The 25791-nt window shown below is 46.1% G+C and overlaps 1 protein-coding gene across 2 annotated transcripts in view; it reads left to right on the forward strand.

Moving 5' to 3' along the window:
• C1H10orf90 (chromosome 1 C10orf90 homolog) overlaps positions 1 to 25791 on the forward strand; it is a 299367-nt gene that overhangs the window by 117834 nt on the left and 155742 nt on the right. The window contains exon 1 of one of the 2 annotated variants that reach the window (XM_056795168.1): positions 11509 to 11807. The exons of the other annotated variant lie outside the window; for it this stretch is intronic. Within the exon in view, the coding sequence (XP_056651146.1) occupies positions 11633 to 11807 (175 nt within the window). The 5' untranslated portion in view covers positions 11509 to 11632. Of the gene's footprint in view, positions 1 to 11508; positions 11808 to 25791 lie in introns of those variants that run through there. 2 annotated transcript variants of the gene reach the window in all.

The raw sequence follows: 25791 nt of genomic DNA on the forward strand, positions 1-25791 counted from the left end.
AATAATAATAATTTCCCACAACAGTTTTCTGAAGTTATATGATACAAATTATCTCCCTCCCTTCCCTCCCCCTCTCCATAGATGGTAAGCAATTTGATCTGGAGAATACATGTATGATCATTAAAACATATTTCCATATTGTTCTTTTTATAAGAGAATAATCGTATAAAACCAAACCCCAAATAAACTAAAGTGAAAAATCATATGCTTTTATCTATCTGCATTCCAGCTCTGGGAGTAGGTAGCATTCTCTGTCCTAAGTCCCTTAGAACTGTCCTGAATCATTGCATTACTCGAGGGTAGCTAAGTCTGTCACAGTTGCTCATTCCACAATATTGCTGTTACTGTATAGAATGTTCTCCTGGTTCTGCTTATTTCACTCTGCATCAACTCATTTAGGTCTTTCTAGCTCTTTCTGAGATCATCCTGTTCATCGTTCCTTACAGCACAATAGTATAGAACCTTATGTCATAGAGGCAGCTGATGGGCTGTGTCTTGAAAGGTGTTGGCAGTGTACCCCAGACCTCTGCAAAATATTCAAGGTGAGACGTGAAGTATTATGGTGGGTCTAGAGACAGAAAGGCAATTTAATTGGATTGGAGAGTGTATATATAAGGAATACCATAAAATGAGAATGCAAAGGTAGGTGGGAGCCAGATTGTGGAGGGTCTTAAAGAGCACTGACAAAGAACCTGGATTCAAATTCTGCCCCTGTCAATTACTAGTAACCTGACCATAGACAAGTCATTTAGTCTACTTGGATCTCAATTTCCTTCTCTATGAAACATGGGAGTTGGATGAGAAGGACCTCTGAAGTACTTCCTGGCTCTGACTGGAAGAAGATCCTACAAATTCCAGGCTGAATAGTTTGTGTTTTATCTTCAAGGGGACAGCAAGCCAAAGAAGATTAAATAATGGAAGTGAGAATGAGAGATTTAAGTGACTTGCCCAGAGTGACAGTTAATAAGCAGCAGGGGCAGAATTTGCACCTCTGTCTTTCTGACTCCAGATACATAGAACATTTCTTCTCCTTTGCTGTGGGGACTCTTAGTAGCCACACTGACATCTTAGCAGCTGTTGCCAACATAAGTATAGGCTTTTACAGCTCTGTTTCTTTTGAGGCTTCTAGAAACACCATGGAAGTCAGAGGGATGGGATTGACGTGAGAAGCAAGCTATATTCTGAATTAATCATTGATGTTTCTGGGAGATAAATAACAACACTTGGGTATTCCAAGACATACATTAGTAATCCCATACCCCAAACAGCAGTCAGGGTCTTTGAACATGTAGAGAAGAAAAGGCATTTAGTTCAAATAGAAGTTTGTTCATGGTGGTGGTAGGGTTTTTTTTGAATCTGGCTGTTTTTATCTTCTTCCAGTTTTGCTTATCTCTCTAGGGGCCTCACAGATTGGCAGCTAAACTATTTTTCAAGAACTATTCCCAGTGACCTTTGGATGAAGGCAAAATTCCATGAAAAGAACACAGAAATTCTGGCTAAATTTTTGGCAAATGAAGATGCCGGGTCCATTCTGATTTGTCAGCCCCAGCTGTGTCACATCTTTGATGGACCCTGGATTCTTACCCAAACCTGAGGAAGCTATCCCTAGAGAATGCAATCTGTCCTTAGAAGCCAAAGCTAAGGAATGATCAGTTAAAAGAATACAACTGATTCTGCTCACTCTCCCAAATATGATGGAGAAGATGGCACTGGGGAATATAAATGCAGAGCTTTTGAGCCTATGATGCCTAGCCATGTCTTGGCGATTTCAAAGAACAGAGAATCAATATGAGAGATATGATCCCTGAGTAGATGAAGATGGCTTTTGAGATTGGCAGGGTTGGGAGCTCTTGCTCTCCACATGTTTCAGAGTTAAAAGAAAATATCACTCTGAGATTTAGTGGACAGCTCCTGACAGTTTGAACTGAGAAATAAGACTTCTTCCTTTTTAGAAAAATATATCTATTTATTTTTAACATTAAAAAATGAGTTCCAAATTCTCTCCCTCCCTCCTGCCCTTCTCCCACTCACTGAGAAGGCAAGTAATATAATATCAATTATACTTATGAAATCATGCAAAACATATTTCCATATTAGCCATGTTGCCAAAAAAGGGGAAAAAAACCCCGAGAAAACTGTACTTCTATTTGCATTCAGATATCATCAGTCCTTTCTCTGAGGGTATGTGTATTTTTTCATTATGAATCGTTTGGAATTGTCTTGGATCATTGTATTGATTGGAGTGGCTAAGGATTTCCTATTTGATCATCATTACAATATTGCTGTTACTGTGTACACTGTTCTCCAGGTTCTGCTCTCTTTGCTTTTAATCAGTTCATTTAGGTCTTCCTATGTTTTTCCGAAACCTTTCCCTTCATCATTTCTTATAGCACGATAGTAATTCATCACAATCATATACCACAACTTGTTCATTCATTTCTCAATTAATGGGTGTTCCCTCAATTTGCAATTCTTTGCAACCCCAAAAAGAGTTGCTATAAAGATTTTTGTAGGTAGAGATCCTTTTCCTTTGGTCTTGCTGGGTCAGAGGACGGATATGCTTTTATGGTCCTTTGAGTCATAATTCCAAATTCTTCTCCAGAATGATTAAACCAGTTCACAATTCCATCAACAATTCCTCAGTGGGACTATTTTCCCTCATCCTTTCCAGCATTTGTAATTTCTGAGAGATATGAGGTGATACTTCAGAGTTGTTTTAATTTGCATTTCTCTAATCAATAGTAGTTTAAAAGTTTTTTCATATGACTATAAATTGCTTTGATTTCTTCTCTGAAAACTAGTTGTGCATATCTCTTGGCAGATGTATCGACTGGGAAATTGCTCTTGTTTCTATAAATTTGACTCTGTTTCTTACATATTTGAGTAAAAAGGTTTTTGTTAGAAAAAACTTGCTGTGAAAATTTTGAAATGACTTCATTGTTTATGGTACTTTTGATCAAAATGTATTTCCCTGATTGTCTCTTTTTAAAAAAAAAAACATTATTTTTTTTGGTCATTTGCAAACATTATTCATTGGAAACCAAGATCATTTTCTTAACCTCCCCCGCCCCTTCCCATAGCCGACACGCGATTCCATTGGGTACCTGATTGTCTCTTTTAATTTGGTGTATTTTTGTTTTTGCTTTGTCTGAGATCATGATTGCTGCCCCCCATTTTTTTTTTACTTCAGCTGAAACATAATAGATTCTGCTCCATCCCTTTATTTGAACTGTCTGTGTATATCTGTTTCAAGTGTATCTCTTGTAAACAACATATTGTGGATTCTGGTTTCTAATCCATTCTGCTACCTGCTTCCATTTTATGGATGAGCTCATCTTATTCACATTTATAGTTATGATTACTAATTATGTATTTCCCTCCATCCTATTTTCTTCTGTCATCCTCTCTTTGTTTTTATCCTATTCCTCTTCAAAAGTCTGTTTTGCTTCTGCACATTACCTCCTTTACTCTGCCCTGCCTTTTATCATGCCCTTCTTTCTCTCTTATGCTTTCCCCCTCACATTGCCCTATTTGGTAAGACAGGTATTCTTCTCTCTTTGGACCAATCTTATGAAAATGAGGTTTGAGCATTGCCTGCCCCCCCCTCCCATTTTCCTTTCCATTTTCAAAGATCTTCCTTGTGTTCCTTTTTATATGATATATATTTTTTCTATTTTTACCTCTCCTTTCTGCCTTTTCCCTTTTTTCTTACATCCTTTATTTTTTTTAAATCATCATAACATAATGGAGTCACTCTAGTGCCTTCTGTCTATATAGATTGTTTTAAACTGCCTTAGTAACTGATAAAGATTTTAAGGATTATGTTGTATACTCTTCAGATACAAGAATGCAAACAGTTTAACCTTATTGAGTCTCTTATAATTTCTATTTTATTTTTTTATATCTCTCTTGAGTCTTATGTTTGAATGCCAAATTTTCTATTCAGCTCTGATCTTTTCATTAGAAATACTTACAAGTTCTCTATTACATTAAATAGTCTTTTTTCCCCCTGAAGGATTATGCTCAGGGTAAGTGATTATTTTTTTTTAATTATTTAAAACCTTACCTTCCATCTTGGAGTCAATACTGTGTATTGGCTCCAAGGCAGAAGAGTGGTAAGGGCTAGGCAATGGGGGTCAAGTGACTTTCCCAGGGTTACCTAGCTGGGAAGTGTCTGAGGTCAAATTTGAACCCAGGACCTGCCATCTCTAGGCCTGGCTCTCAATCCACTGAGGTACCCAACTGCCCCCTAGGTAAGTGATTCTTGATTGAAATCCTAGTTCTTTTGCTCTTTGGAACAACATATTACAAGCCCTCCACTCCATTAAAATGGAAAGTGTTGAATTTTGTGTGATCCCAACTACAGCTCCATGATATTTGAGTTGTTTCTTTTTTGGCTGCCTGCGATAGTTTCTTTTTGACATAGGAGCTCTGGACTTTGGCTAAACTATTCTTTGGAGTTTTCCTTTTTGGATCTTTTTCAGGAGGTGATCAATGAATTCTTCCAAATCCTATTTTACTCTTTGCCTTGATAATTTCTTGAAATATGATATCTAGGTTCTTTCTTTGAAACTGGTTTTCAGGTAGGCCAATAATACTTAAGTTATTTCTATTCAATCTACTTTCCAGGTCATTTTTTCATAGAGATATTTCAAATTTTCTTCTATTTTTTTCCTTTTTTTGACTTTGTTATATCATTTCTTTTTTTTTTTAAACCCTTACCTTCTGTCTTGGAATCAATACTGTGTATTAGTTCCAAGGCAAAAGAGTGATAAGGGCTAGGCAATGGGGGTAAACTGACTTACCCAGGGTCACACAGCTGGGAAGTGGCTGAGGTCACATTTGAACCCAGGACCTCTCAACTTTAGTCCTGGCTCTCAATCCACTGTGCTACCCAGCTGCCCCCTGTTATATCATTTCTTGGTGTCTCATGGAGCCATTAGCTTCCAGTTATCCCATTCTAATTTTTAAGAAATCATTTTCTCCAGTCAGTTTTTGTACCTTATTTTCCATCTGGCCTATTCTGCTTTTTAAGTTTTTTTCTTCAATGCATTTTTGTACCTCGTTATCATTAGTCCAGTTCTCTTTTTTAAAGTGCCATTTTCTTTAGTAGTTTTTGAGCCCACTTTTATGAAGCTGTTATTTTTATTTTCATAATTTTCTTGTATTCCTTTTCACAATTTTTCTTCTACCACTCATGTCTTTCTTCAATGCTTCCAGGAATTCTAATTAGTATTTTTTCTTTGAAGCTTTGATTGTAGTTGTTTTCACATTGTCATCTTCTGAGTTGGTTCTTGGTCTTCCCTGACACTGTAGTAGCTTTTCTGGTCAAGTTGTTTTTCTGTTTCCTCATTTTTCTCAGCCCATTTCTCGATGTTGAACTTGATGTTAAAGTCGGGTTCTGCCTACCCAGGTTTGGGGAAGCCGGCTCCCAAGCTTTAGGCCTTTCTTTCTGTGCTGCTGTTTTCAGAATTAGTTCTGGGGTGTGCAAGTTTTTGGTGCTTCCAAGGTGGCATGATTTGGGAGGGAGGTAGAGTCACTGCTGTCATAGCCATAACTGCCTCTCTTCCTTGGAATTGTGACCATGGATGGCCCTTGCTCCCTTATGAACAACCACACATGCTCCTCTCTGACCTGGATTTGTGCCCTTGAACTGCACGTGGCCAATAGAGTTGCTCACCCGAAGTCTCTTTCTGACAAGTGACCTGACCCCCTGCCATCTCTGGCTTCAGAATTCCCAAAGTCATTGCTGCCATGACTGCCTCCAAGGCCCACCTATGGTGCTGCCACCGCTTGTGCTCCAGGCTGGCTCCCATCCAGGCATCACAGGCCTCTCGGGCCCACCTCCTTGTCTTGGGCAACCGGACAAAGAGACTTACACTAAATTCAGATCGCTGAAAGGATCTGTGAATAAGAGCAGAATAACAATGACAAGGACGAGGATGCTAATGTGTTCCGGTTGGAGTCAGACATCCCAGGTTTGCAGATATCTTGGACAAAAAAGGCATGTCCAAAGTAAGTTGGAGTTAGTGAGCAAAGGGAAGGCCCTGGAATTAAGGGAGAAAGAAGACCTTCCTAGGGAAGGTGGGATTTCAGTTTAGCTCTGGATGAAGCCAGGGAATCTAGGACACAGAGGAGGAAGGAGCGCAATGCAAGCATGGTAGGAAGCTGGCGTAAATGCTTCAAGATGGGACTATCTTATTCCAAGCACAGCAAGGAGGCCAGAGTCACCGGATCACAGAGTTGGGTAGTGGGGGGAGGGGGGATGAATAAGGTTCCCAAAGCCTGGAAATACAGGAGAGAGCTAGGTGATGAGGGCTTTTATTCTTGGCCTTGGAAGTGACTGGGAGGCAGGGCACTTTACTGAGTAGGGAATAAGGAATGAGGAGACCTGTGTTTAGGGGGCTTCGGTGACCATGGGCAAATCATGGAACAAATCTTGGGCTCAGTTTCCTAAAATAGAAAATGAATAGGCTGTACTACATGATCTCAGGCAAATAGGGGAGGGTCTTCCCTGCACCTATGAAGACCCCAACCTTTCTATATCTTGATTAACGGTCTTCCAGAGTCATCATGGCCAAAAGATGCATTCCTCTGTGGGCCAAATGGCCATGCAATCAGATACAAAGCTTTCTGGCTCCCTTCTATGACCCTCCCACATACCCTTGCAACAAGCCTTCAACCTTATGGAGCATTTTAAGTATGGGGTGTCCCTCAACTTCACCCCTTTCAGGCTTACAAGATCTCAGGAGATACTCACAGGACAACACTGGCTGCCGATACAGCCATCCACCCTTCCTTGTCTTCACTCCTCTTCAGCCCTAATAAATGACTTGAGCTTCAGCTGAATCAGATCTAGAGGGAGACTGAGGCAGGAAAGAAGGTGTGGGCACAGAATCAACCAGGGATTTCTGTGGGGAGGGGAGGGGAGGAGAGGAGAGCAGTGCCCACTTCTGCATCTCTGCCTTACTGAAGCAGGCAGCCCCTCCAGCAGAATGACAGCAGTAAAGAGGGGGAATACAAGCAGCTATTCACCAGGACACTGACAATAAGTCGTTTGCCTTTGATAAGTAAGAGAATGAACAGCCTGGGAGAAAACTGAAGGCAGCTGTTTAGCAGCTTTGGAGAAAGAAGAAAGCCCAGAGCTAGAAAGATCTCAAGAAGGAGGAGCCTTGGTGGGTGGGACCCCCAGAAGCCCAGACCCCCACCCACAATAGGTCACAGACTTCCAGGAATCTCATGCCCAGCTACGGGGCAAGGGCCTGGCATGGGGCTACCATCTATCCATCACAGGAAAATCCCATTTGGAGGAATCACTACCCCAACTGCCACTTAGCTTGGAAGACTGAGTCCCCAATGGGGAGCTGATGGGTCTGAGGGTTCTAGCACTTACCCCAAGGGGTATATTGCCCACAAGACCTGACCAGTGTGCTTTCTATGGAAAATTAGTCAGCCAGAGACCAGTGGCTTTTTCAAAGTGAGTATTTGTTTAGGTAGTGGAGAAAGAACCACTGGTAGGCACTCCTCCACCTCAGATCCTGGGGTGTGCTTTCCCACAGCTAGAACATCTATCCCAGAGAAAAAGAGGGCCTCAACAGTGGTCGTGAGCCACACATGATGTGTCTGCTATAGGATATCTACATACAGACTGCATATGTGCTACATACGTGTAGTTATATGTACCTACACATATAAACACATATACACCCCATCATTTTTAGTGTATGTACACATATAAAAATATGTGGCATTCTTCTCTGGTGCAATAGGGTCAGGAGCCTTGAAATGGTTCCCTCCCACAGGGAAGGGGCTCTCCTTCCTTCGGAATCCCTCTGCTCCCAGTTGGATCATGCCCATTCTCTCCAATAACAATCATAGTGGTGGGGAATGGAGAGCGATGGAACACTAAGGCTCAGTGAAGGTCCTACATGTTGTAAAGGTCAAAATAACACCAGAATAAATGTCTAGAGATGGGGTGAAATACTGCTCTGTCACTGCCCGACTCCCTACAACAACTCTCTTCCCCTCCTTCGCCGCAGCCCAAGGGTCTCCTCTGTATCCGATGCTGCTAACTCAGTGAAATGCGCTGAAATGATTTTGGCCACTGACAGCTGGTCTCTGAAGACAATTAAGTCTCTAAAAGCAGTAAACTCTGTCCCAGGAAGGAGGCTGTGGCGTAGACTATTGCGGCAGGCTCCTCATCTTTCGCCTTTCCACCTTCCATTCTTTCCTTTCTCTCTTCCACCCTCCTCATGGCTGCCAAATTGTTGTTCCTAAAACGGAGATGCGACCATTGGCTCCCCATCTCTACCCTCCCAACTCCCGCGGTTCCAGCTTCTGTGAAGAACCATACAAACTCTTCCAGTTGGCCTCAACCCATCCATTGACTAACCTCCCATCTAGTTTGTCCCGCCATTGTGGGAAAGCCTGGAGGTGAAACCCAGGCTCGGGACGGGTCACCCTCTGCGAGAATGCAAGACCGCCCGCACCTCCTGGCTTAAAAATAAAAAGAGAAATGCTTCCATTTGGAAGCCAAGCCGAGAGGCCCAGAGCCAGCGTGCAGGGGGAGCCGGGTGTGGGGACTCTGTACCCTTTTGACAGCAGGGCCTGCAGGACCAGAGATGGGATGATGGTGGCGTCACGTTACTGGGTCTCTGGACCCCGACAGGGGTCATGCCCTTCTGTCCTATGCCTCGAAGTCAAGAGGGGGTGAACTGTCCAGTTTAGAGGATTATCGGATAGCTGCTATGTAGGAGATGCTCATCAGGAGGGGCCTATCTGTGCTCATCAAGAAGGAAGGGAGAGGCCACAGGGGCTCAGAGTCCCCTTCCCTCACCCTGCAGGAATGGGAGGGAAAAGGAGTCTTTTATGTTCTCTCTGACTCGGCCCACAATCTGGGGTGTTGGGGTGTCTAGGGGAAGCCTGTACCCCCATGTCAATGCCCCTTTCCACACTGGGCTTTTATCAGACCGGCCCGGTGGCCAACCTGTGATCACATCTTCCCCCTAATTCTCCCAGGAGCCCCCTTCTTTCTACTGATGTCACTGCTGCCCTCCTTGAGCCCCCTCTCCCCCCTTGCTTCTCACCTCAGCTATTGCAGCGGCCTCTGAAGTCTCTCCCCACACCAGTTCCTCACTAAAGAAATCATAAAAGGCGGGTCTGACCACACTGGCCATCCGAGCTTCACCTGGGCAAGCAACTCTTATGGAGAAGGGAGCTGGCCATCCCCGGGCTGCCGACAGGTCTGTCTGGCTAACAAGGCACCCTGAGGGCCAGATGGAGGGAGCATGTGTTGGGCAAGTCAAACCACCATGGCCATGAGGATGTCTGACTCTGTTGGTGATAGCTGGTGACACTGAGCCCAAGAGCCTTGGGAAAAGCAATATTTCTTGCCCTCCGACACCCCTGTGGAAATGTAGCCTGGCAGCTGCTCCTACAGATGCCATGGGCACACCTTGGGTTTTTTTTTTTAACCCTCACTTTCCATCCTCAAATAAATACTGTGTATTGGCTCCAAGGCAGAAGAGTGGTCAGGGCTAGACCATGGGGGTTAAGTGACTTGCCCAGGGTCACACAGCTGGGAAGTGTCTGAGTCCAGATTTGAACCTAGGACCTCCCATCTCTAGGCCTGGCTCTCCATCTACTGATCGACCCAGCTGCCTCCAGGCACACCTTTTTAAGATCCCCCCTCCCCAAATGAAAGTTCTTGACAGAAATGTTCTCTGCACTGTCAAATGATTAAAGCTAAGAAAGTGAATGGAGATTTTCAACATGGCGGCATTGTTGTTGAGTTGTTTCTCAGTTGAGCACGACTCTTCATTACCCCATTGGGGTTCATTGGCAGAGAAACTAGAGTGCTTTATGATTTCCTTCTCTAGCTCATTTTACAAATGAAGAACTGAGATGAACAGGGTTAAATGACTTGCCCAGGGTCACACAACTAGTGAGTGTAAGACCAGATTTGAAGTGGGGAAGTGGAGTGCTCCTAAGTCCAGGTGTGGTTCTCTATCTCCCGCCCCACATAGCTTCCATTAAAGAAGAGACATTGCCATCAGCTTAGCTCCTTCCTTGGCACCCGACTTGCATGGGACCTCTTCCTCCCAGTTAGAGGGCGAGCTCCCTGCCAGAGTGGGCACTACCTAAATGCTTTTTCCATTCATTCACTAACTGGGTCCCTCGTTCATTCAGAGCTTAGTGAAATCCGGTGGCTCCCTATTACCTCTGGAAGGGGATAAGAACTCCTCCGTTTGGCTTCCCAGCTTGCTCCACTCGGTCACTCCATCTCCTGCTTTGGCTCCCCCTTTCCTGGTTTCTCCCCCAGGTTCCCTCCCGTCTCTTCTGCACATCCGCCTTTCTGTACTGTTTTCCCTAAGGATCCAAGGAGCATTTGCGGGGGGAGGGGGGGAGGGGGCTGCCTGGTAGCATCCTTGGCTTCCTCCCAAGCTCAGCCCAACAGCAGCACCTCCAGGAAGCCTTCCGGACCTCTCCTCATGGCTAGCGCCGGGCTCTGCCTAGAAAGGCCCTTTTCAGCTCGTTTCCTCTCCTTTAGCTCCATACGCGGCACGGGTGTCCTGAGGGCAGGCACTGGGGAGTTCCGGTGGCTCCGGCTCCCAAGGCTGGCGCAGGGCCCGACCCAGAGCCCACCCGCTAGACGGCTCTCAAGCCTGGCTGGAGCTCGAGAGCAGACGCAGGCTCGCTGGGGATCAAGTTCCCAGAGGAAATACGTATTCCCGGCCACGCTCCGAACTCAATCTGCCCGGAGCATCTGCTGGGAAACCCGGACCCTACGGAACGGTGGCCGCCCATTTCTCTCCGGAAGAGAAGCGGTGTGTGTGCGCTGTTCCCTGGGAGAAGCCTTATCGCCCAAGACAGGCCCCTGGGAAAGCGGCGGAACCCGCTCCCCCACCCCCACCCGAGTCACCAGTGCGGGAGCCTCCGGAGGCCTGGGCTGCCCCCCCCGGCCCCGCCCCCTGCCGTGGGGCTTTTACGTCTAAGGAAGGAGGCAGAACTTTCCATTGGGCTCTTAAACGGCCGGTCCTGGATGTGGGGGGCTGAGAAAGCAAACAAATGCTTTGAACTGCTCGGGGTCCGAGTCTCTAGGCTAAGGGAACGGCAGCCCTTCTGGAATGCTGGACTCGGAGACAGGAAGACGTGGGTTCCAATCCTCCCTCGGCCACGGCTTCATTGTGGGGCCCTGGAGCAGATCTCCAGCCTCTCTGGGTCTGTTTCTTCTGTAAAATGAGGCGGGGGGAGCCCGACTCCGAGGCTCGTCCAGCTCCCAGCCAGGAGCTTCTGGGCTAACACGAGAGAGACTCCCCCCGAGGAGCAGGGCCAGGCTCCAGAGCCCTCCTTAGTCTGGGGAGCAGGGACGGCTTTCAGCGGGGCTGACGGCAGGGAATGCTAATCTGGGAGCTGAGCTAGTGATCTGCATGCAGGTTCCCAGCCAGGACCAGCCCAGCCCAGCCCAGCCCAGTCCTGCCCTGCCCTGCCCAGCCCTGCCTAGCCCTGCCCAGCCCTGCCCAGCCCCCAGAGGCAGCCTGTGGAGAAGACCCTGCGCTTCCCTCCAGGGAGCCTTCAGTGGTTCCTCCAGCACTGGGACTGCTCCTGGCGGCAGCCCCTCCCCTGTGCCAACATGCCCTCCTCCACCGTCCAAATGCCCAGCCCCCGGAGGGGCTCTGGAAAGGTTCCCAGGGACTCCCGAGCAGTGCGTGGAGGCCAGGGACCCCCAAGATGCTTGGCCTCTAGCACGGAAACCTGCTTGGCTCCTAACCCCTGCCCTAGCCCCCGAGAGAGCGCATTCAGCCAGGGTAAGTCCGTCCGGTCTTATCTGTCCCTCCCTGGGTCCCCTTCCTTGGTCCGAGCCAGACAACTTCTTCGACTCCTCCTCCCCCTTTCTACCTCCCAGAGTGAAGAGCCTGCGCTAGCAGATTAGAGGGACAGGGGAGGACTGGGAGGATTGTTCCTGAAGGACGTGGTTTGTAAGGGGGTGGAGGCAGGACTTGAAAGATCTGGGTTCAAATCCTCCCTCCACATCTCCTCAGTTTCCTTCTCTGTGTAATGGGAAAACAAGAGGAAGAAAAGGAAAGGGAGAGGGGGGAGGAAGGAAAGGAAAGGAAAGGAAAGGAAAGGAAAGGAAAGGAAAGGAAAGGAAAGGAAAGGAAAGGAAAGGAAAGGAAAGGAAAGGAAAGGAAAGGAAAGGAAGAGAAAGGAGGGGGAGGAAAGGAAAGGAAGAAAAAGGAGGGGGAGGAAGGGATGGAGGAAAAAGAAAGAAAAAGAGAAAGAAAAAAAGGAGGGAGGGAGGAAGGAAGTTGGAAGGATGAAATGGTTGATTATATGCTTGTTTATATGTGAAGAAAAGGGGCAGACAGAGGTTAAGTGATTTGTCCAGGGTCACATAGCTAGTAAGTATACTAGAAAATGAAACTGAACTTGTCTTCTTCAGGTCCAATCCATTGTGTCTGTAATTGAAGAGGCAGATAACTATCTTGATTCTCTTTGAATCTATCTCTGTCTTCCGTCTATCTATTCTTTTTTCCTTTATGTATAGAAACCCCCACCCCAGTTATCATTGTTAGGGGATTGTTTCAGGGTCCCAGAAGGAGCTGGAAATGTCCTTAAGGATTGTCTCATTTGACCCTCATTTTAGGAAACTCGGTAGAGCAGGGCAGTACCTGGCCTCAGGTGATAGATAGCAAGAGTTCTCCTTCCGTCCTGGTTCCTTCCAGAGCTGATGCTAGGCCTGGGGACCCAGAGACAAAACCTCAGGGGAACTCTGACCTTCTGGAGTTTCCTTTCAGATGAGGACAAGTAAGGAGATCAAGGCTGTCTTCTGACCCAGCTCCTCTGAGTTCAAAGTGTCTATCCCGAAGCATTTCTCTGCGTCATGATCATGAACCTAGTTACCAAGAGCCCGTCTGTATTGTCATGGATGACCCAAGGCACCTGCCCTGGGAATGGCTCTTGCCTTCAGGGCTCTTACCTTGTTTCCCCATAGAGGACCCAACATGCCACGCCAACAGTGAAGTGGCCATTTCTTACAGTTTCCTGGCCTGGATTTCTGCCTCCATCCCTGACCGGAGCACCCCCATCTATCAGCCTTTTGCTGTATCCCATTGGGCACCAGGCCCATAAGATAGTAAGGTCTTCAGGCTTTCTTGGAGGCGGCACCCTTCTCCCTTTCAGTTTTACCACCCGCCAGTGAAATGGAAGCTTCTCAAGGACAGGCACTGGCTTGTTTGCCTGCATTTGTATTCTCAGACTTTAGCACTTGGACGTAGCACATGGGAGACATTTTATTTCTATGGAAAAAATTAGAGTAAGGAGAGTTATTACAAATCGGGGATCAAGGAAGGTTTCCCAGTGATGGCGCTGCCCAGGTGGTAGAGATGAGGAGCCAGTGAATTCCTAGCCTGGGAGATAGCCCAGGCAAAATAGTGAGAGGGGGAGACTGAAGGCTACATTTGGGGAAGTGGGCCAGTTTGGCTGGAAGTATGTGAAGGGGAAGAGTAGGCCATAGGGCTGGAAGGCTTTGAACTCCCAGGGAAGCATTTTCCTTTTATCCTACAGGCAATAGGGAATGATGGAAGGTTCTTGGAGAACTCTGTGGGTGTGAGAGAGTGAGTGAGACAGAGAGACAGAGAGAGACAGAGAGAGATAGAGGGAGAGGGAGAAAGAAAGAGACAGACAGACAGACAGACAGACAGACAGACAGACAGACAGAGACAGAGTGCGCTCTGGATAGCCTTGTGCTTTAAAAAGGTTACTGATTACTTCTGGGGCTGTATAGAGGAGAGGGTAAGTTGGAAGAGGGAAAGCCTGGAAGCACGGACCCCACTGAGGAGAATGCCACTCTAGTTCTGTGGCCCAACAGCCACATGTCCATATCCATCCTGCAAGACTCACTGCTGGAGACCTTTCGCCAAAGGAAGGAGTGGGAGCTGGCCCCTTCAGGCTTCCAGAATGAGTCCAAGACGTAGGACAAGAGCCTCTACTGAAAAAGGGCTTTCTGGGATGCTGTAATGTTTTCAGATCAATCAGCTCAGTGGCTTTAGAGAAGGGAGTGTTCTGTGCTTGTGGGAAGATGCCTGCTTGGTAGCAGAAGGTCAAATGAGTAACAGAAGCTCTAGGATCCATTTTCCTGTCTTGGGGGTCAGGAGGGAACAGGGCAGGTCTGGACCTATGGTTTACCCAGTACTTGGCATTGCCAATGAAGATGCTCCCCATTTTTAGGTCGGTGACTAGAGCCCAAGTTCTGCCTCATCATTTATTATCCAATTACTTTTACTGAGGGATATCTACAGATGCAGCAACTCCCACTACTTGATGTCTTCATTCAGGCACAGAGAAATTAAGTGCCTTCCTTGGGGTCCCACAGCCAGGTTGTCAGTGGCAAGTCATGACTGCAGGTCTTCTGGGCTCCCTTACCGGCCCTTGGGGTGAACAATAAAGTGAGCTGAAATGTCCTTCCTGGGTTTTAAGGCTCTCCACATCTTCAGGCTCTTGCCTTGCTGCTCCCTTCTTGGGTGAATGATGGGACAGAAGGCTGTGCTGTTCATTAAGTGCCCTGTGCCGGACTCTTGAAGAAGCACATAACTGTGGGTCGATTGACAAGGTTCTGCTGTGACAGTTTGCCAGTGTGCTCCATGCCACAGAGGAATAAGAAGGGGAGAAGGTACAGAGTAGACCTGGGGCTCTCAGAGAGGGCCAGAGGATGGTTAGATGAGAGGCCCCCAGGCCTGCCACTTGGGTGCTGGGTCAGGGGGCAATGGGGAAGAGGGGTTTGCCGGGACAATTTCTATAGCCCCATTTCCTGGAGATGCACATTGCTACGCCGGGTTCACAAGATGAAGATGAAGCATTTGATAGGAGAGCCCCTCAGGGGGCACATCCCTGCCTCGAAAGAGGGCCACCCTTTGTGAGACGTGAAGGGGCAGGAGAGCTTGTTCTGTGGTCACTGTAGGAAACTGGAGAGAGTTTGTTTTTTCCAACCTCTGGTTTGCTGTGAGCTAAGTCTGCTGTCCTCACACTGTAATGGGCAGGAATAACAGAGACCTGCTGAAGGGGGCCTTCATCTGATGAAGGAAGGCCACCCCAGGTTTTCAAAGACTTTGGCTAGGGGGAGAGGAATCTAGTGTGGGCTCAGCAATTAGCCAAGTGCTGCGACTGGGGCCCAGAAAGTTGGCTATGGGTTCTCTTGGTTACAGTAGTCCTTGGAGACTATTGACCGAGGAGTAGAGTGGCTGCTCTCTGTGAATATGGAAGAAGTGCCCACACCAGGGAAGCCCTGGTTAAGTTATTTGTTTGGATTTCACAGAGCCTCAGAGCTGGAAGGGCTCTCAGAAGGCATCTAGCCTCACCCACACGAGCCATGGGGTGCAGTGGAAAGAACACGAGTATGGAATCTGAATTTGGTTTCTATTTTTTCTCCACTCCTGTTGGTGCAGCCTTATTATCAAGCCACTGCAAGTCTCTGGGCTTTGGTTTCCCTGTCTGTAAAAGGAGGGGCCTGGACCAGCTGCCTTCTACAACCTCTTTGAACTCTGTCCCTATGACCCCACCAACTCCCCTCCCATGCTCCATGAAGCCTTCTCTTCTCTGGGACGAATATATCCCTCCTATCTTCAGATGATCTTTGGGTGGCCTGAATTCTAGGCGCTTTCCCATCCAGGTCTGTACCTGTCCTGGTTTCAGAATGATTAGCATAAAGAGTCTGCACACACCCAACAGCTTCTGGCATGTGAAAACACCAAACACACTTAGATAAACACCCTACCTGTGCTTATCTATATAAAGGAGCTTGAGTTCTAAGGTGGATGTAGGTTGTATATGTGAAAAGTAACATTGCCTCGTGAATAAATACAAAGCTAGGCTTTGAGGCAGGAAGACTTGAGATCAGGCTCCTCTTCTACATGCTCTGGGTTCCATTATCTGTGCTTGGAAATGAAGTCTGGTCAGAGGATGATACACTCCTATATGTAGAGCTGCAAGGTCAGCCCCTTCATTTGGAAGATGAGGAACTGGGGATCGTGAGGGTTCAGTGATTTGTCCCACGTCACACACTAATAAGTAGTAGAGGTAGAGCTTGAACTCTGGTCTTCTTGACTCTAGCCAGCAGTCTGACTTTGAATGTTTGATAGAATTCACTTGTGAATCCGTCAGGCCCTGGGGATTTTTTCTTAGGGAGTTCTTTGATGGCCTGTTGGATTTCATTTTCTGATATGGGATTATTTAAGAATTCTATTTCTTCTTCTGTTAGTCTAGGCAGTTTATATTTTTTGTAAATATTTGTCCATATTGCCTAGATTGGTATATTTATTGCCATATAATTGGGCAAAGTAATTTTTAATGATAACCTCCATTTCCTCTTCATTGGAGGTGATGTCCCCCTTTTCATCTTTGATGCTGTTAATTTGCTTTTCTTCTTTCCTTTTTTAAATTAGATTGACCAGTACTTTGTCTATTTTGTTTGTTTTTTCAAAGTACCAGCTTCTAGTCTTATTTATTAGTTTAATAGTTCTATCACTTTCGATTTTTACTAATTTCTCCCTTAATTTTTAGGATCTCCAGTTTGGTTTTCTTCTGGGGGTTTTTAATTTGTTTGCTTTCAAGTTTTTTTATTTGCATTTCCAATTCATTGATCTATGCCCTTCCTAGTTTGTTAAAATATGCACTCAGGGATATGGATTTTCCTCTGATTACTGCTTTGGCTGCATCCCATAAGGTTTGAAAGGATGTCTTACCATTGCAGCAGTCTGACTCTGGTTATTCCACATTATCTAGTACTTTTATCTGCCTTGTAATGTTGTTTTCATTTATATTATTGCAGTGATTAGATGAATTTTTCTCATGGTTCTCCTTTTTTTTGGTACTGCATCAGTTCAAATAATTCTTTCCATATTTCTCTGAACTCCTCGTGTTCATCATTTCTTATCATGCATAGCAAAGTTCTATTACATTCACATACCATAATTTACTTAGCCATTCCCCACCTGATGGGCACTCATTTAGTTTCTTCCCACCCCCACCCCCCACCACATCACAAGAAATACTACCCAGAGACAGAAGGGATCTTAGTGGCATCTGGTCCAAGTGATACATGAACAATATCAAGAAGGAGGGTTCCTGAAGCCTTTATTTGGAGACCTCCAGGGAGGGGCAGCCTATCCCACTCTGGAATAGCTCTTCTAGTTGGGAAAAGCTTCCTTACATCCAGCCTTAATTTGCCTCCCTCTTGGCAACTCCTCCATCCCCCCTACCCCATTCCTAACACATAGTTCCTCTGGGATCAAGTAAAACAAGTTCAATCCCTCCTACATGGGATTGGAACCTATGGAAGGGCTGATGCCAGATCTCATGACCCTTTGAAGCCTTCTCTTCTTTGTACTGAAGATGCAATAGTGAAGGAAAAGCAAAACTCAACTTTCCTGGGCTCTTAGCTATGTATGGTAAAAGTCATGTGAACAGCCACCTCCTTCATCCTCCCTCCAAATGCTTTCAGCTCCTCTTGCTTGCATCATGCCGGGTCACCTTGGGGATTCGGCTCCCCAGAGGTTCCCAAAGGACCAGCTGTGATGGCATGTTTATGTGGAGGATTTCATGGCAGATGGTAGCCAAGGGAGGGACATCACAGTGTGAATGGATTCTAGCCACCTGCTTCTTCTCGAAGAGCCCTGGATCTGGGTCTTAACTCAGTTTTTTGTTTTCTGTTTCCTCTTTGTTCAAACAAACCTGGAGCTTTGATGGACTTTTGACTCCCCTGGAGGCTGCCAGAGGCTCAGGCCAGCCCCGCCCTTTTCCCAGTGTGAGCAGCCCTGGTTGATGCCCCCAAATCCAAAGGGACTTTGGGAAATTTCAAATACCAACACTTATGATTATGCTTCTAAATGGAGAGATGCAGGAGCATCTTGCTGTTGATAGTTGCTAGGGGTCATTGACTGTGTGGAGTTCACAGAATGAATGGATGGATGAAAAGCATTTATGAAACTCTTACTTTGAGCCACAAGCTCTGCAAAGTGCTGGGGAAAATGGAGCCCCCCTCCGAGAGCTTCCATTCCACCAAGGATCGGGAGCATAGGGCAGGGGCACATCAAAGTGCACAGAGAAATAAAATACCTGGACAAAGTAATGGGGGAGGGGGGCAGGTATTAAGAAAAGCCTGGGGGAGGTGTGGCCCAGAGTGAAGGCTCCAGAAGAGCCAGGAGAGAATTCCAAAAGGGGAAGGAGGAGTTAAGGATGGAGCCCCATGCAATGACATGGTTGGCCACTTTTTTAGTATGGAAGTGGGACATTAGTGTGTGTGAGGGAGGAACAATGTGTAATCAGTCAGGGAAGAGGGGCTGGAGCCAGGTGGAATTTTGACACAGACCTGGAATTTGTTTGGGAGAAGAAGAGAGCGCCCCTCCCCCAGGAACCCCAGCTCCTTCCAGTCTTGAATCAAGCAAGGAGGACAATGATGAGCCTGGAGCCAGTACCCCACTCTGCCAAAATCACAGGGAGAGTGAAACAAGGGGGGAATCCATGGATTACAATAGATAGAGAACAATACTGTCTCCTCTGGTACTGAGAACGTTGCCATGGTTTCTGTCATCTAACATCTCCAGGCCCACACCTTCATTTTCCTTCTTGCTGCAAATAAAGGTGAAGCTACCAAGTGGGCAGCAAACTTGTTCTTGAAGAGGGGCTTGTGTGCTGCCACCCCCCATTCCTTTACTATTCTCCATTTCTTCCTCCCTTCTTTTCCATCCTTTCTCCTTCCTCATTTTTCCATTCCTCCCTCCTCTCTTCCTTTGCTCAGCCTCTGCAGCTATCTTTCTCTCTCTCATCTACAATTCCCGACTATATCTGTACATGGTCCAAGTTCTGCCCTGAGGCTTCTGTAAGGATGAGCTAGCCCAGTGTAAAGGGATCTGAGTTTGAGATCTGCTTCTTGCTGCCTGTGTGAACATGAATGAAGGGACTTGATCTGAACCAGAGCCAAGATCCACACCCACGCCCCCCCCCCCCCCCCCCCCCCCGTCTCACCTGTGGGAGCTGTGATGGGCTCTGTTTGCCCTTCTCTGGGCAGCCTATTAGCCTTTTACCTAGGGATGATGAGAGCCTGTGATGGGAGGGCTAGACCTGATGCAGATGCCTGGTCAGCTTAGCCTCTCCCCAGCCAGAACTTGCAAGTTCCAGCAAGCCTCTGGCCTCTGCCTGCCCGAAGGAGGGATCCCTGGTAGACCCTGGCCCTCCACGGCCCTTCCTGACTGGAGTGGTCGTGTCTAGACCACCATCCCGAGGGGAGCAGACTGCTAGCCTGGCCCCGAGGCTGGGGCGGGGGGGGGGGGGGGGGGGGGAGGCTCCACGCCCATTGACTCCTAGGCCTTAGGAGTGAGGGAGCCTCCCTTCCCTTCTCCCCCCTCTCTGTGGTTTCTAATTGTCAGCACCTTCCCCGCCTGAGCCTGCTTTCCTCCTTCAACTCTCAGCAGGGTTTCCTCCTCCCTTGGCTTTAAAGGTGCCCTGCCAAGTTGTCTTCTTTGATCTGGGTTCTCCCCAGGTCAGTGCATTGGCTAAGTGTGGATAGAGGACGTTAGCGGGCTAGCAGGGGGGTTTGGGGCAGGGCCGGAGATTGGAGCTAAAATGTATGTGTCTGCCTGGCTGCCGGGGTCTAAGGCTCACTCTTTAATGAAGCTCTGGTCTCTGGGTCCTCCCCTCTTCCCAGCCCCCTCCCCCTCCTCACTGATTTACATAGCTGTGCTTTGAGCCCCCAGCTGTCTCTTTCTTGGCCTTCAGGGCTTTCACTTGACTCCAGGATGGGGGGTGGGGGGGACTTGCCTTTGGCCTCCAGGCCGCCTCCACCTCAGGGATCTCAGGATCCTCCAACCCCATTTGGAGAGGAGATTTTAATGAATTCGGCAGAGCCGGCTGTAGCCCTGATCAAACATAATTGCCTCCAATTTCCCACCCACGGCATCCTCTGTGAGCAGGAGTGTTCCAGGAAGCTCAGCTTTCTGCAGTCTCATCACCATGGAATCTCCATTCTACCAGCTGAGGAATCCCACTTTCCCCATCCCCTCCAGGGAGAGGCTCGGGGAATTTCCATGGGCTACCTGCTAGACTCCCCTGTTTTGTGGCTGTTTGTGGAGTCCTTTCCTTTGTGTCTGCCTCTTTGTGACCCTATTTGGGGTTTGCTTGGCAGAGATCCTGCAGTGGTTTGCCTTTTCCTTCTCCAGCTCATTTTACAGATAAGGAAACTAAGGCCAACAGAATAGAGTGACTTGCCCAGGGTCACACAGCTAGGAAGTTTCTAATCTGATGTTAGAACTCAGGAAGATGAGATTTCCTGACTCCAGGCCTTGGTGATCTGTCCACTGCACCTTGTAGCTGCCCCAACCATCTCCTATAGAACTCCATTAAGGTGAATTAAAGGTATATGGTTCACCCTTTCCCACCCAGGGCCTGGGTTCTAGTTCTTGGGATTCTAGCTTGAGGGCATGAAAGGATCTCTGAGGCTATTACAAAAGAAGAAGCTAACGCCCAGGAGGCCTCCTTTGTTCTGTTCTCTAGATCAAATGGTGCATAATCCAGTGAAATTGCTTGTCATCTCCAGAAGGGGGGAGGGAAAAGGGGAGGGAGACTACAAGAATCAAGTAATCCTGGGGGGAGGGGGAATGAAAAATAAAATAAAATGATAAAGGAAAAGGATTACCAAGGTAGCAAGCATCAGAAGCAGGATTTGAATCCAGGTCCTCTGAACTCAAATACAGAACTTCTTGAATGGCCACATGCTGTCTCCAAGCAAGAATTAGATGTTAGCAGGGTTTTCTCTATTCTCTCTTGATTTCTCCAGTCTTTCTGATAGCCCATTCTCTTCCAGTCCTCTGATTATGTGGGACTTGCCCACCATGGCTCTAAGTCTGCTGAGGGATCTGTTGAGTGATGGCTCTTCACTAATGGGCCAGGAGGTAGTACACTGGAGAAAATGAGTGGGTGTCTTGACTCTTTCCAACTGGAGCTTAGCATAATACCAGGGCTGAGGGAGGGCAGCTCCACAAGAAAGGCACTTGGCCAAAAATCAGCAGCAAGGACTGAAAACTGTCATTTAGGGGAGAATACTGGCTTTGGAATCAGAGACTTGGCTTCAAATTCAGACTACAGCCCCAAGACCTGTGTGATATTGAACAAGCCACTTCCCTCTCTGGGCACAGTTTGCTTTTCTGTGAAATGGGAGCATTCTGGCATAGTGGAAGGAGCACTAGACTTGGAGTTAGGGAACCTAGGTTCAAATCCCATTTCTAAACCTTGATTACCTTTTCTCTCCTTAAACCTCAGTCAAGCAACAAGCATTTAGTAAACACTGGGGGTAACAAAGTCCCTTTTCTTCTCCCACATAACCCTCATCCAGAATCCCAAGAGTGCCTGCCCTCAAAGTGCTTACAGTTTTATGAGAGATGATATGCAAGTGACACTATACAAACAAGATAGAGACTAGAGAAAGAGAGGGAAAGGCTTCATGGAGAGTGTGGAATGTTAGCGGGGAATCCAAGGGAATCAGGGAGGCTAGGATGTGGCTATGGGGAGCCTCAGGTAGGGGACTGGTGAGGGAGGAGGATGGAAAGGTGTGTCCCTCCCTCCTTCTCTAGCTCATACAGGCAATTGAGGGCTGGGCCATGATGGAAAGACAATTTGCTCTTATGCCAATAGAGGGCTGAGGGGAACAAGATGGCCTCTAAGGTTCCTCAAAGCTCCAAATCAATAGATCCTATGTCTGAGAGCCTTCTTTTGATTGATTAAGCAAAGCACTTAGAGAATTGTAGATGCTCAAAGTAGGAGAGGACCCTAGGAATAATGGGATACTAGATTCTGAGTAGAAAGGGACCTTAGAGGATCCCCACTCCAGTCTTCTCATTTGAAAAAGGAAAAAACATCTGAGAGGTAAAGTTTTACTTGCTGAGAATCTCAAAGAAAAGAAGTTGGATTTGAACCCAGGTTCAGGGAATCCAAATCCATCTTGCTTTTGAGTTATCAAGACCAGACCTTCTCTGGACAATTATTAGACATCTGTGTGGCTGCCAAGATTCATGGACTTCCTTCTGGTGCTACTGTAGATTCCCATCATTGACCTCATCAGGACCTCCACTGACCAAAAAGAATTGAGTCCTATCAGCCATTGAACCTTCTGTTTTCATGCCAGATGCTCTAGGGGCCCGAGATTTCATTGCCATGATCTTTCCCTGCCTCACTGGGAAGCCCCAACCCATGGACCACTTCTCATCCTTTAATGAGGAGCTGTCCTTAGTGCTGAAGATTTTGCTTTGGGTCTTTCCATAGCTATTAGAGCCTAAGCCCAGAGCTTAGAGATGGAAGGAACTTCAGAGGGCATCTAATCTAACTCTCCCATTTTATAGATGAGGAAAGTGAGGCCCATAGGTCAGGTCACAGTACCAGTGCAGCACACAAGTTGGCCTTGATCTCTTTCTCTGGATACATGACTTATCTCCTCTTTTGGTCATGCTTGTCACTTGTGTGGTGATAGAGTTTTGTGCTAGAGGCAGCTAGATAGTACAGTGGATAGATCATTACACTTGTATCAGGAAGACCTGAGTTCAAATACTGCCTCTGATGATTACTAGGTGTATGAACCTGGATAAGTCACTTAACCATTGTTTGCCTCAGTTTACTCATCCTTAAAATGAGATAATGATTGTACCTACCTCCCAGGGTTTTGATGAAAATCAAATGAGAAAATATTTATAGAGCACTTTGCAAGCCTTAAAGTCTTCAGGAGATGCTGGAAATTATTTTTAGAGTGAGGACCAACTAGAATTGCATCCCACCTCTGACATTTACTACCTTATGTGGCTAACACTCTCTTCTCAGTCCTGCAGGCTCACAATCTGGGAATCATCCCAGACTCCTCACTATATCAACCCTCCCCCCATATCCAGGCAATGGATTTTATCTTTGCAACATCTCTCAAAGACACCCCACTTCTCTCCTCTGACATTGCCTCCACCCTGGTACAGGCTTTCATGACCTTATACATGGACTACTGCAACATCTCTGCTGGTAGGCCTGCCTGCCTCAAGACTCTTCTCACTCCAAATTCAGCCACTAAAGTTATTTTCCTAAAGCACAAGGCCTGATCATGTCACCCTCTACTCAATAAACCCTAATGGCTCCCTATTGCCACTAGGAGCAAACAAAATGCTTTGTTTGGCATCCAAAGTCCTTTATAAAGAGCCCCCTCCTTCCCCTCCAGTCTTACCTTATTCCCCAACACATACTCTTTGACCCAGTGACAATTGCTTCCTTGCTGCTCCATGAACAAAACCTTCCATCTTTTAGCTCTAGACATTTTCTCTGACTGGCCCCCTTCCCGTGCCTGGAACCCTCTCCCTTCTTTATTCTAACTATTGACCTCCCATCTTCTCTTAAGTCTCATCTAAAGTCCCACCTTCTACAGGAAACCTTTCTCAGCATCTCTTAATTCCAGGACCTTCCCTTTGCTACTCATTTACTATTTCTCCTATCTTCAGTTTACTTTGTAGGTATTTGTTTGCCTGTTAAATCCCCATTAGACTTTGAGCCCCAGGAGGGCAGGCACTGTCTTTTGCTTCTTTTTGTGTCTCTATCACTTAGCACAAAGTCTAGACCCTTAATAAATGCTGACTAACTTACCCTGGATAAGTTACCTCACTGCTTTGAACTTCAGGTCTCTTAAATCAAAATGATTGAAGGAAGGAAGGAAGCAATAAGTGTCTTCTATCTACTAGGCACCACTATACAAAGCACTTGCCCAATATGATGTCATCTAATGGGAGAACCCCCACACACACACACACACCTCTCCCATGGGGTTGTGCTGGCACTCCAGTGAGGTCTTGGATGTATTTCCTATAGAAATATTAGCCTTTGATATCATGATACCTTTGTGATACTTCTTGGATATAAGTGAATTTTGGTGATGTTCCATGGCTTACCCATATCCACCACTGGCCTTCTTAGGTTGCTAAGGATGAAAAATGGTCTGCCAATGAAGTCAAGGTCAATGTTCCTTTTACTCTTTCTTCTACAATTAAATAAAAAAATACCAAGTAGAGACTTTCCCCAATGGAGTTTTTTAACTTCATGCTTAATTGTTCCCATACTATCAATACTCATCAGGATAAAACATGGCGTCCGTCTTTCCCTCAAAGAGATTGTATTCCTTTTTGAGGTGTTCCCCAGGAGAAAATTAAAGATATGCAGGCAAGTTAGTGTAAAATATAGATAACAAATGTTAAGAATCAGCACAAAAATAAAACATAATTTTGATTACACTCTACTTGAAACTGAAAAGATTCTGCACTGGCCACATGAATGCATCCAGAATAAGAAGGGAAGCGGTTGAATGGTAGAAAATCTTGGTATCAAATTTTTCTGATAAGAGTTTGCAATCCAAGATCTATAAAGAATTACTATATTATAGATATAATTATTATGTTTTATTGTAAGACATAATCATATATTACATACAATTTATGTGCATGCATGTGTGTATATATGACTAGCACCCATTCCCCAAAATATAAGGGATATACATCTATGCATATCATAGGATATGAACAAAACAAATGGTCCTCAAAAGAACTGCAAAGTGGGGGAAGCTAGGTGGCTCAGTGGATTGAGAGCCAGGTCTAGAGATGAGAGGTCCTGGGTTCAAATCTGATCTTAACCTCCATTACCTAGTCTTTACCACTCTTCTGCCTTAGAACCAATTCACAGTATTTTATTCTAAGATGGAAGGTAAGGGTTTAAAAAAAAAGAACCACAAAGTATTCACAACCACATAAAAAATGCTCCTAATCACTAATAGTAAGAAAAAAATCAGATTTTAAAAACCCTGAGGTTTCATCTCATACCCTGAAAACTGGTGAAGATTTAAAAAAATGGCAACAGTCGATGTTGGAGGAATTGTAAGAAGATGGTTACACTAATGCATTGTTGGTGGAGCTATGAAATGGTACAACAAAGCTGAAAAGTAAATTGGAATTATATAATAAAGTAACTAAAATGTCTATAGGGCAGTTAGGTGGTGCAGTGGATAGGGTGCTAGGCTTATAGTCAGGAAGATCAGAGTTCAAATGTGACCTTGGGCACTAAGCTGTTGTCATTGGGGAGAGTCTGACATTTAACTTTGGGGGGATAAAGAGAGCAAAAGGAGGTATTTATTTAGAATTTTGTTTGCGGAATATCTATTGTATAAAAACAAAATGTCTCCATCTTTCTTAAAGCCTGGGAATTGTTCAGGTATATTCCAGTTCATCTATAGTGAAGACCATTTGATGGTCCACAGAAAAAGGAACCCCCCAATAATGGCTTCTTTTCTGAGTGCCATCCTTATGCCAGTGCCTTACAACCAGTTGATTAAATAAAGGGAAATGGAGCCAACTATCAAGTTGCCAGATCTGACTTACAAAACTTCAATTTCCACAGCTCCTTAACGTTTACCAAGATCTCCTTTAGTAATGCCCCTACTGAGCAGGTGGGACAAGTATTATTATTCCCCTATTAGAGGGGAAGAAACTGAGGTTCAGAGAAAGGAAGTGACTTACCCATGATCATTCACTGAGAGTCAAAGTCAGTATAGAAACCAAGATTTTTTTCCCAAGTTCAACTTCTACCATATCAATGTTAAACAAACAAACAAACAAACAACCCAACTCAACAGAAGTTCCTATGGATGCTGCATGTCAGATGATGTGGGTTGCTGCTCTCTGGCCACCAGTGGTAGGAGAAGCATCAGTAAATAAAGCCTAAAACTCATCATAA

This window comes from Monodelphis domestica, chromosome 1 (genome assembly GCF_027887165.1).
Source record: "Monodelphis domestica isolate mMonDom1 chromosome 1, mMonDom1.pri, whole genome shotgun sequence".
NCBI classification, from domain to species: Eukaryota; Metazoa; Chordata; class Mammalia; order Didelphimorphia; family Didelphidae; genus Monodelphis; species Monodelphis domestica.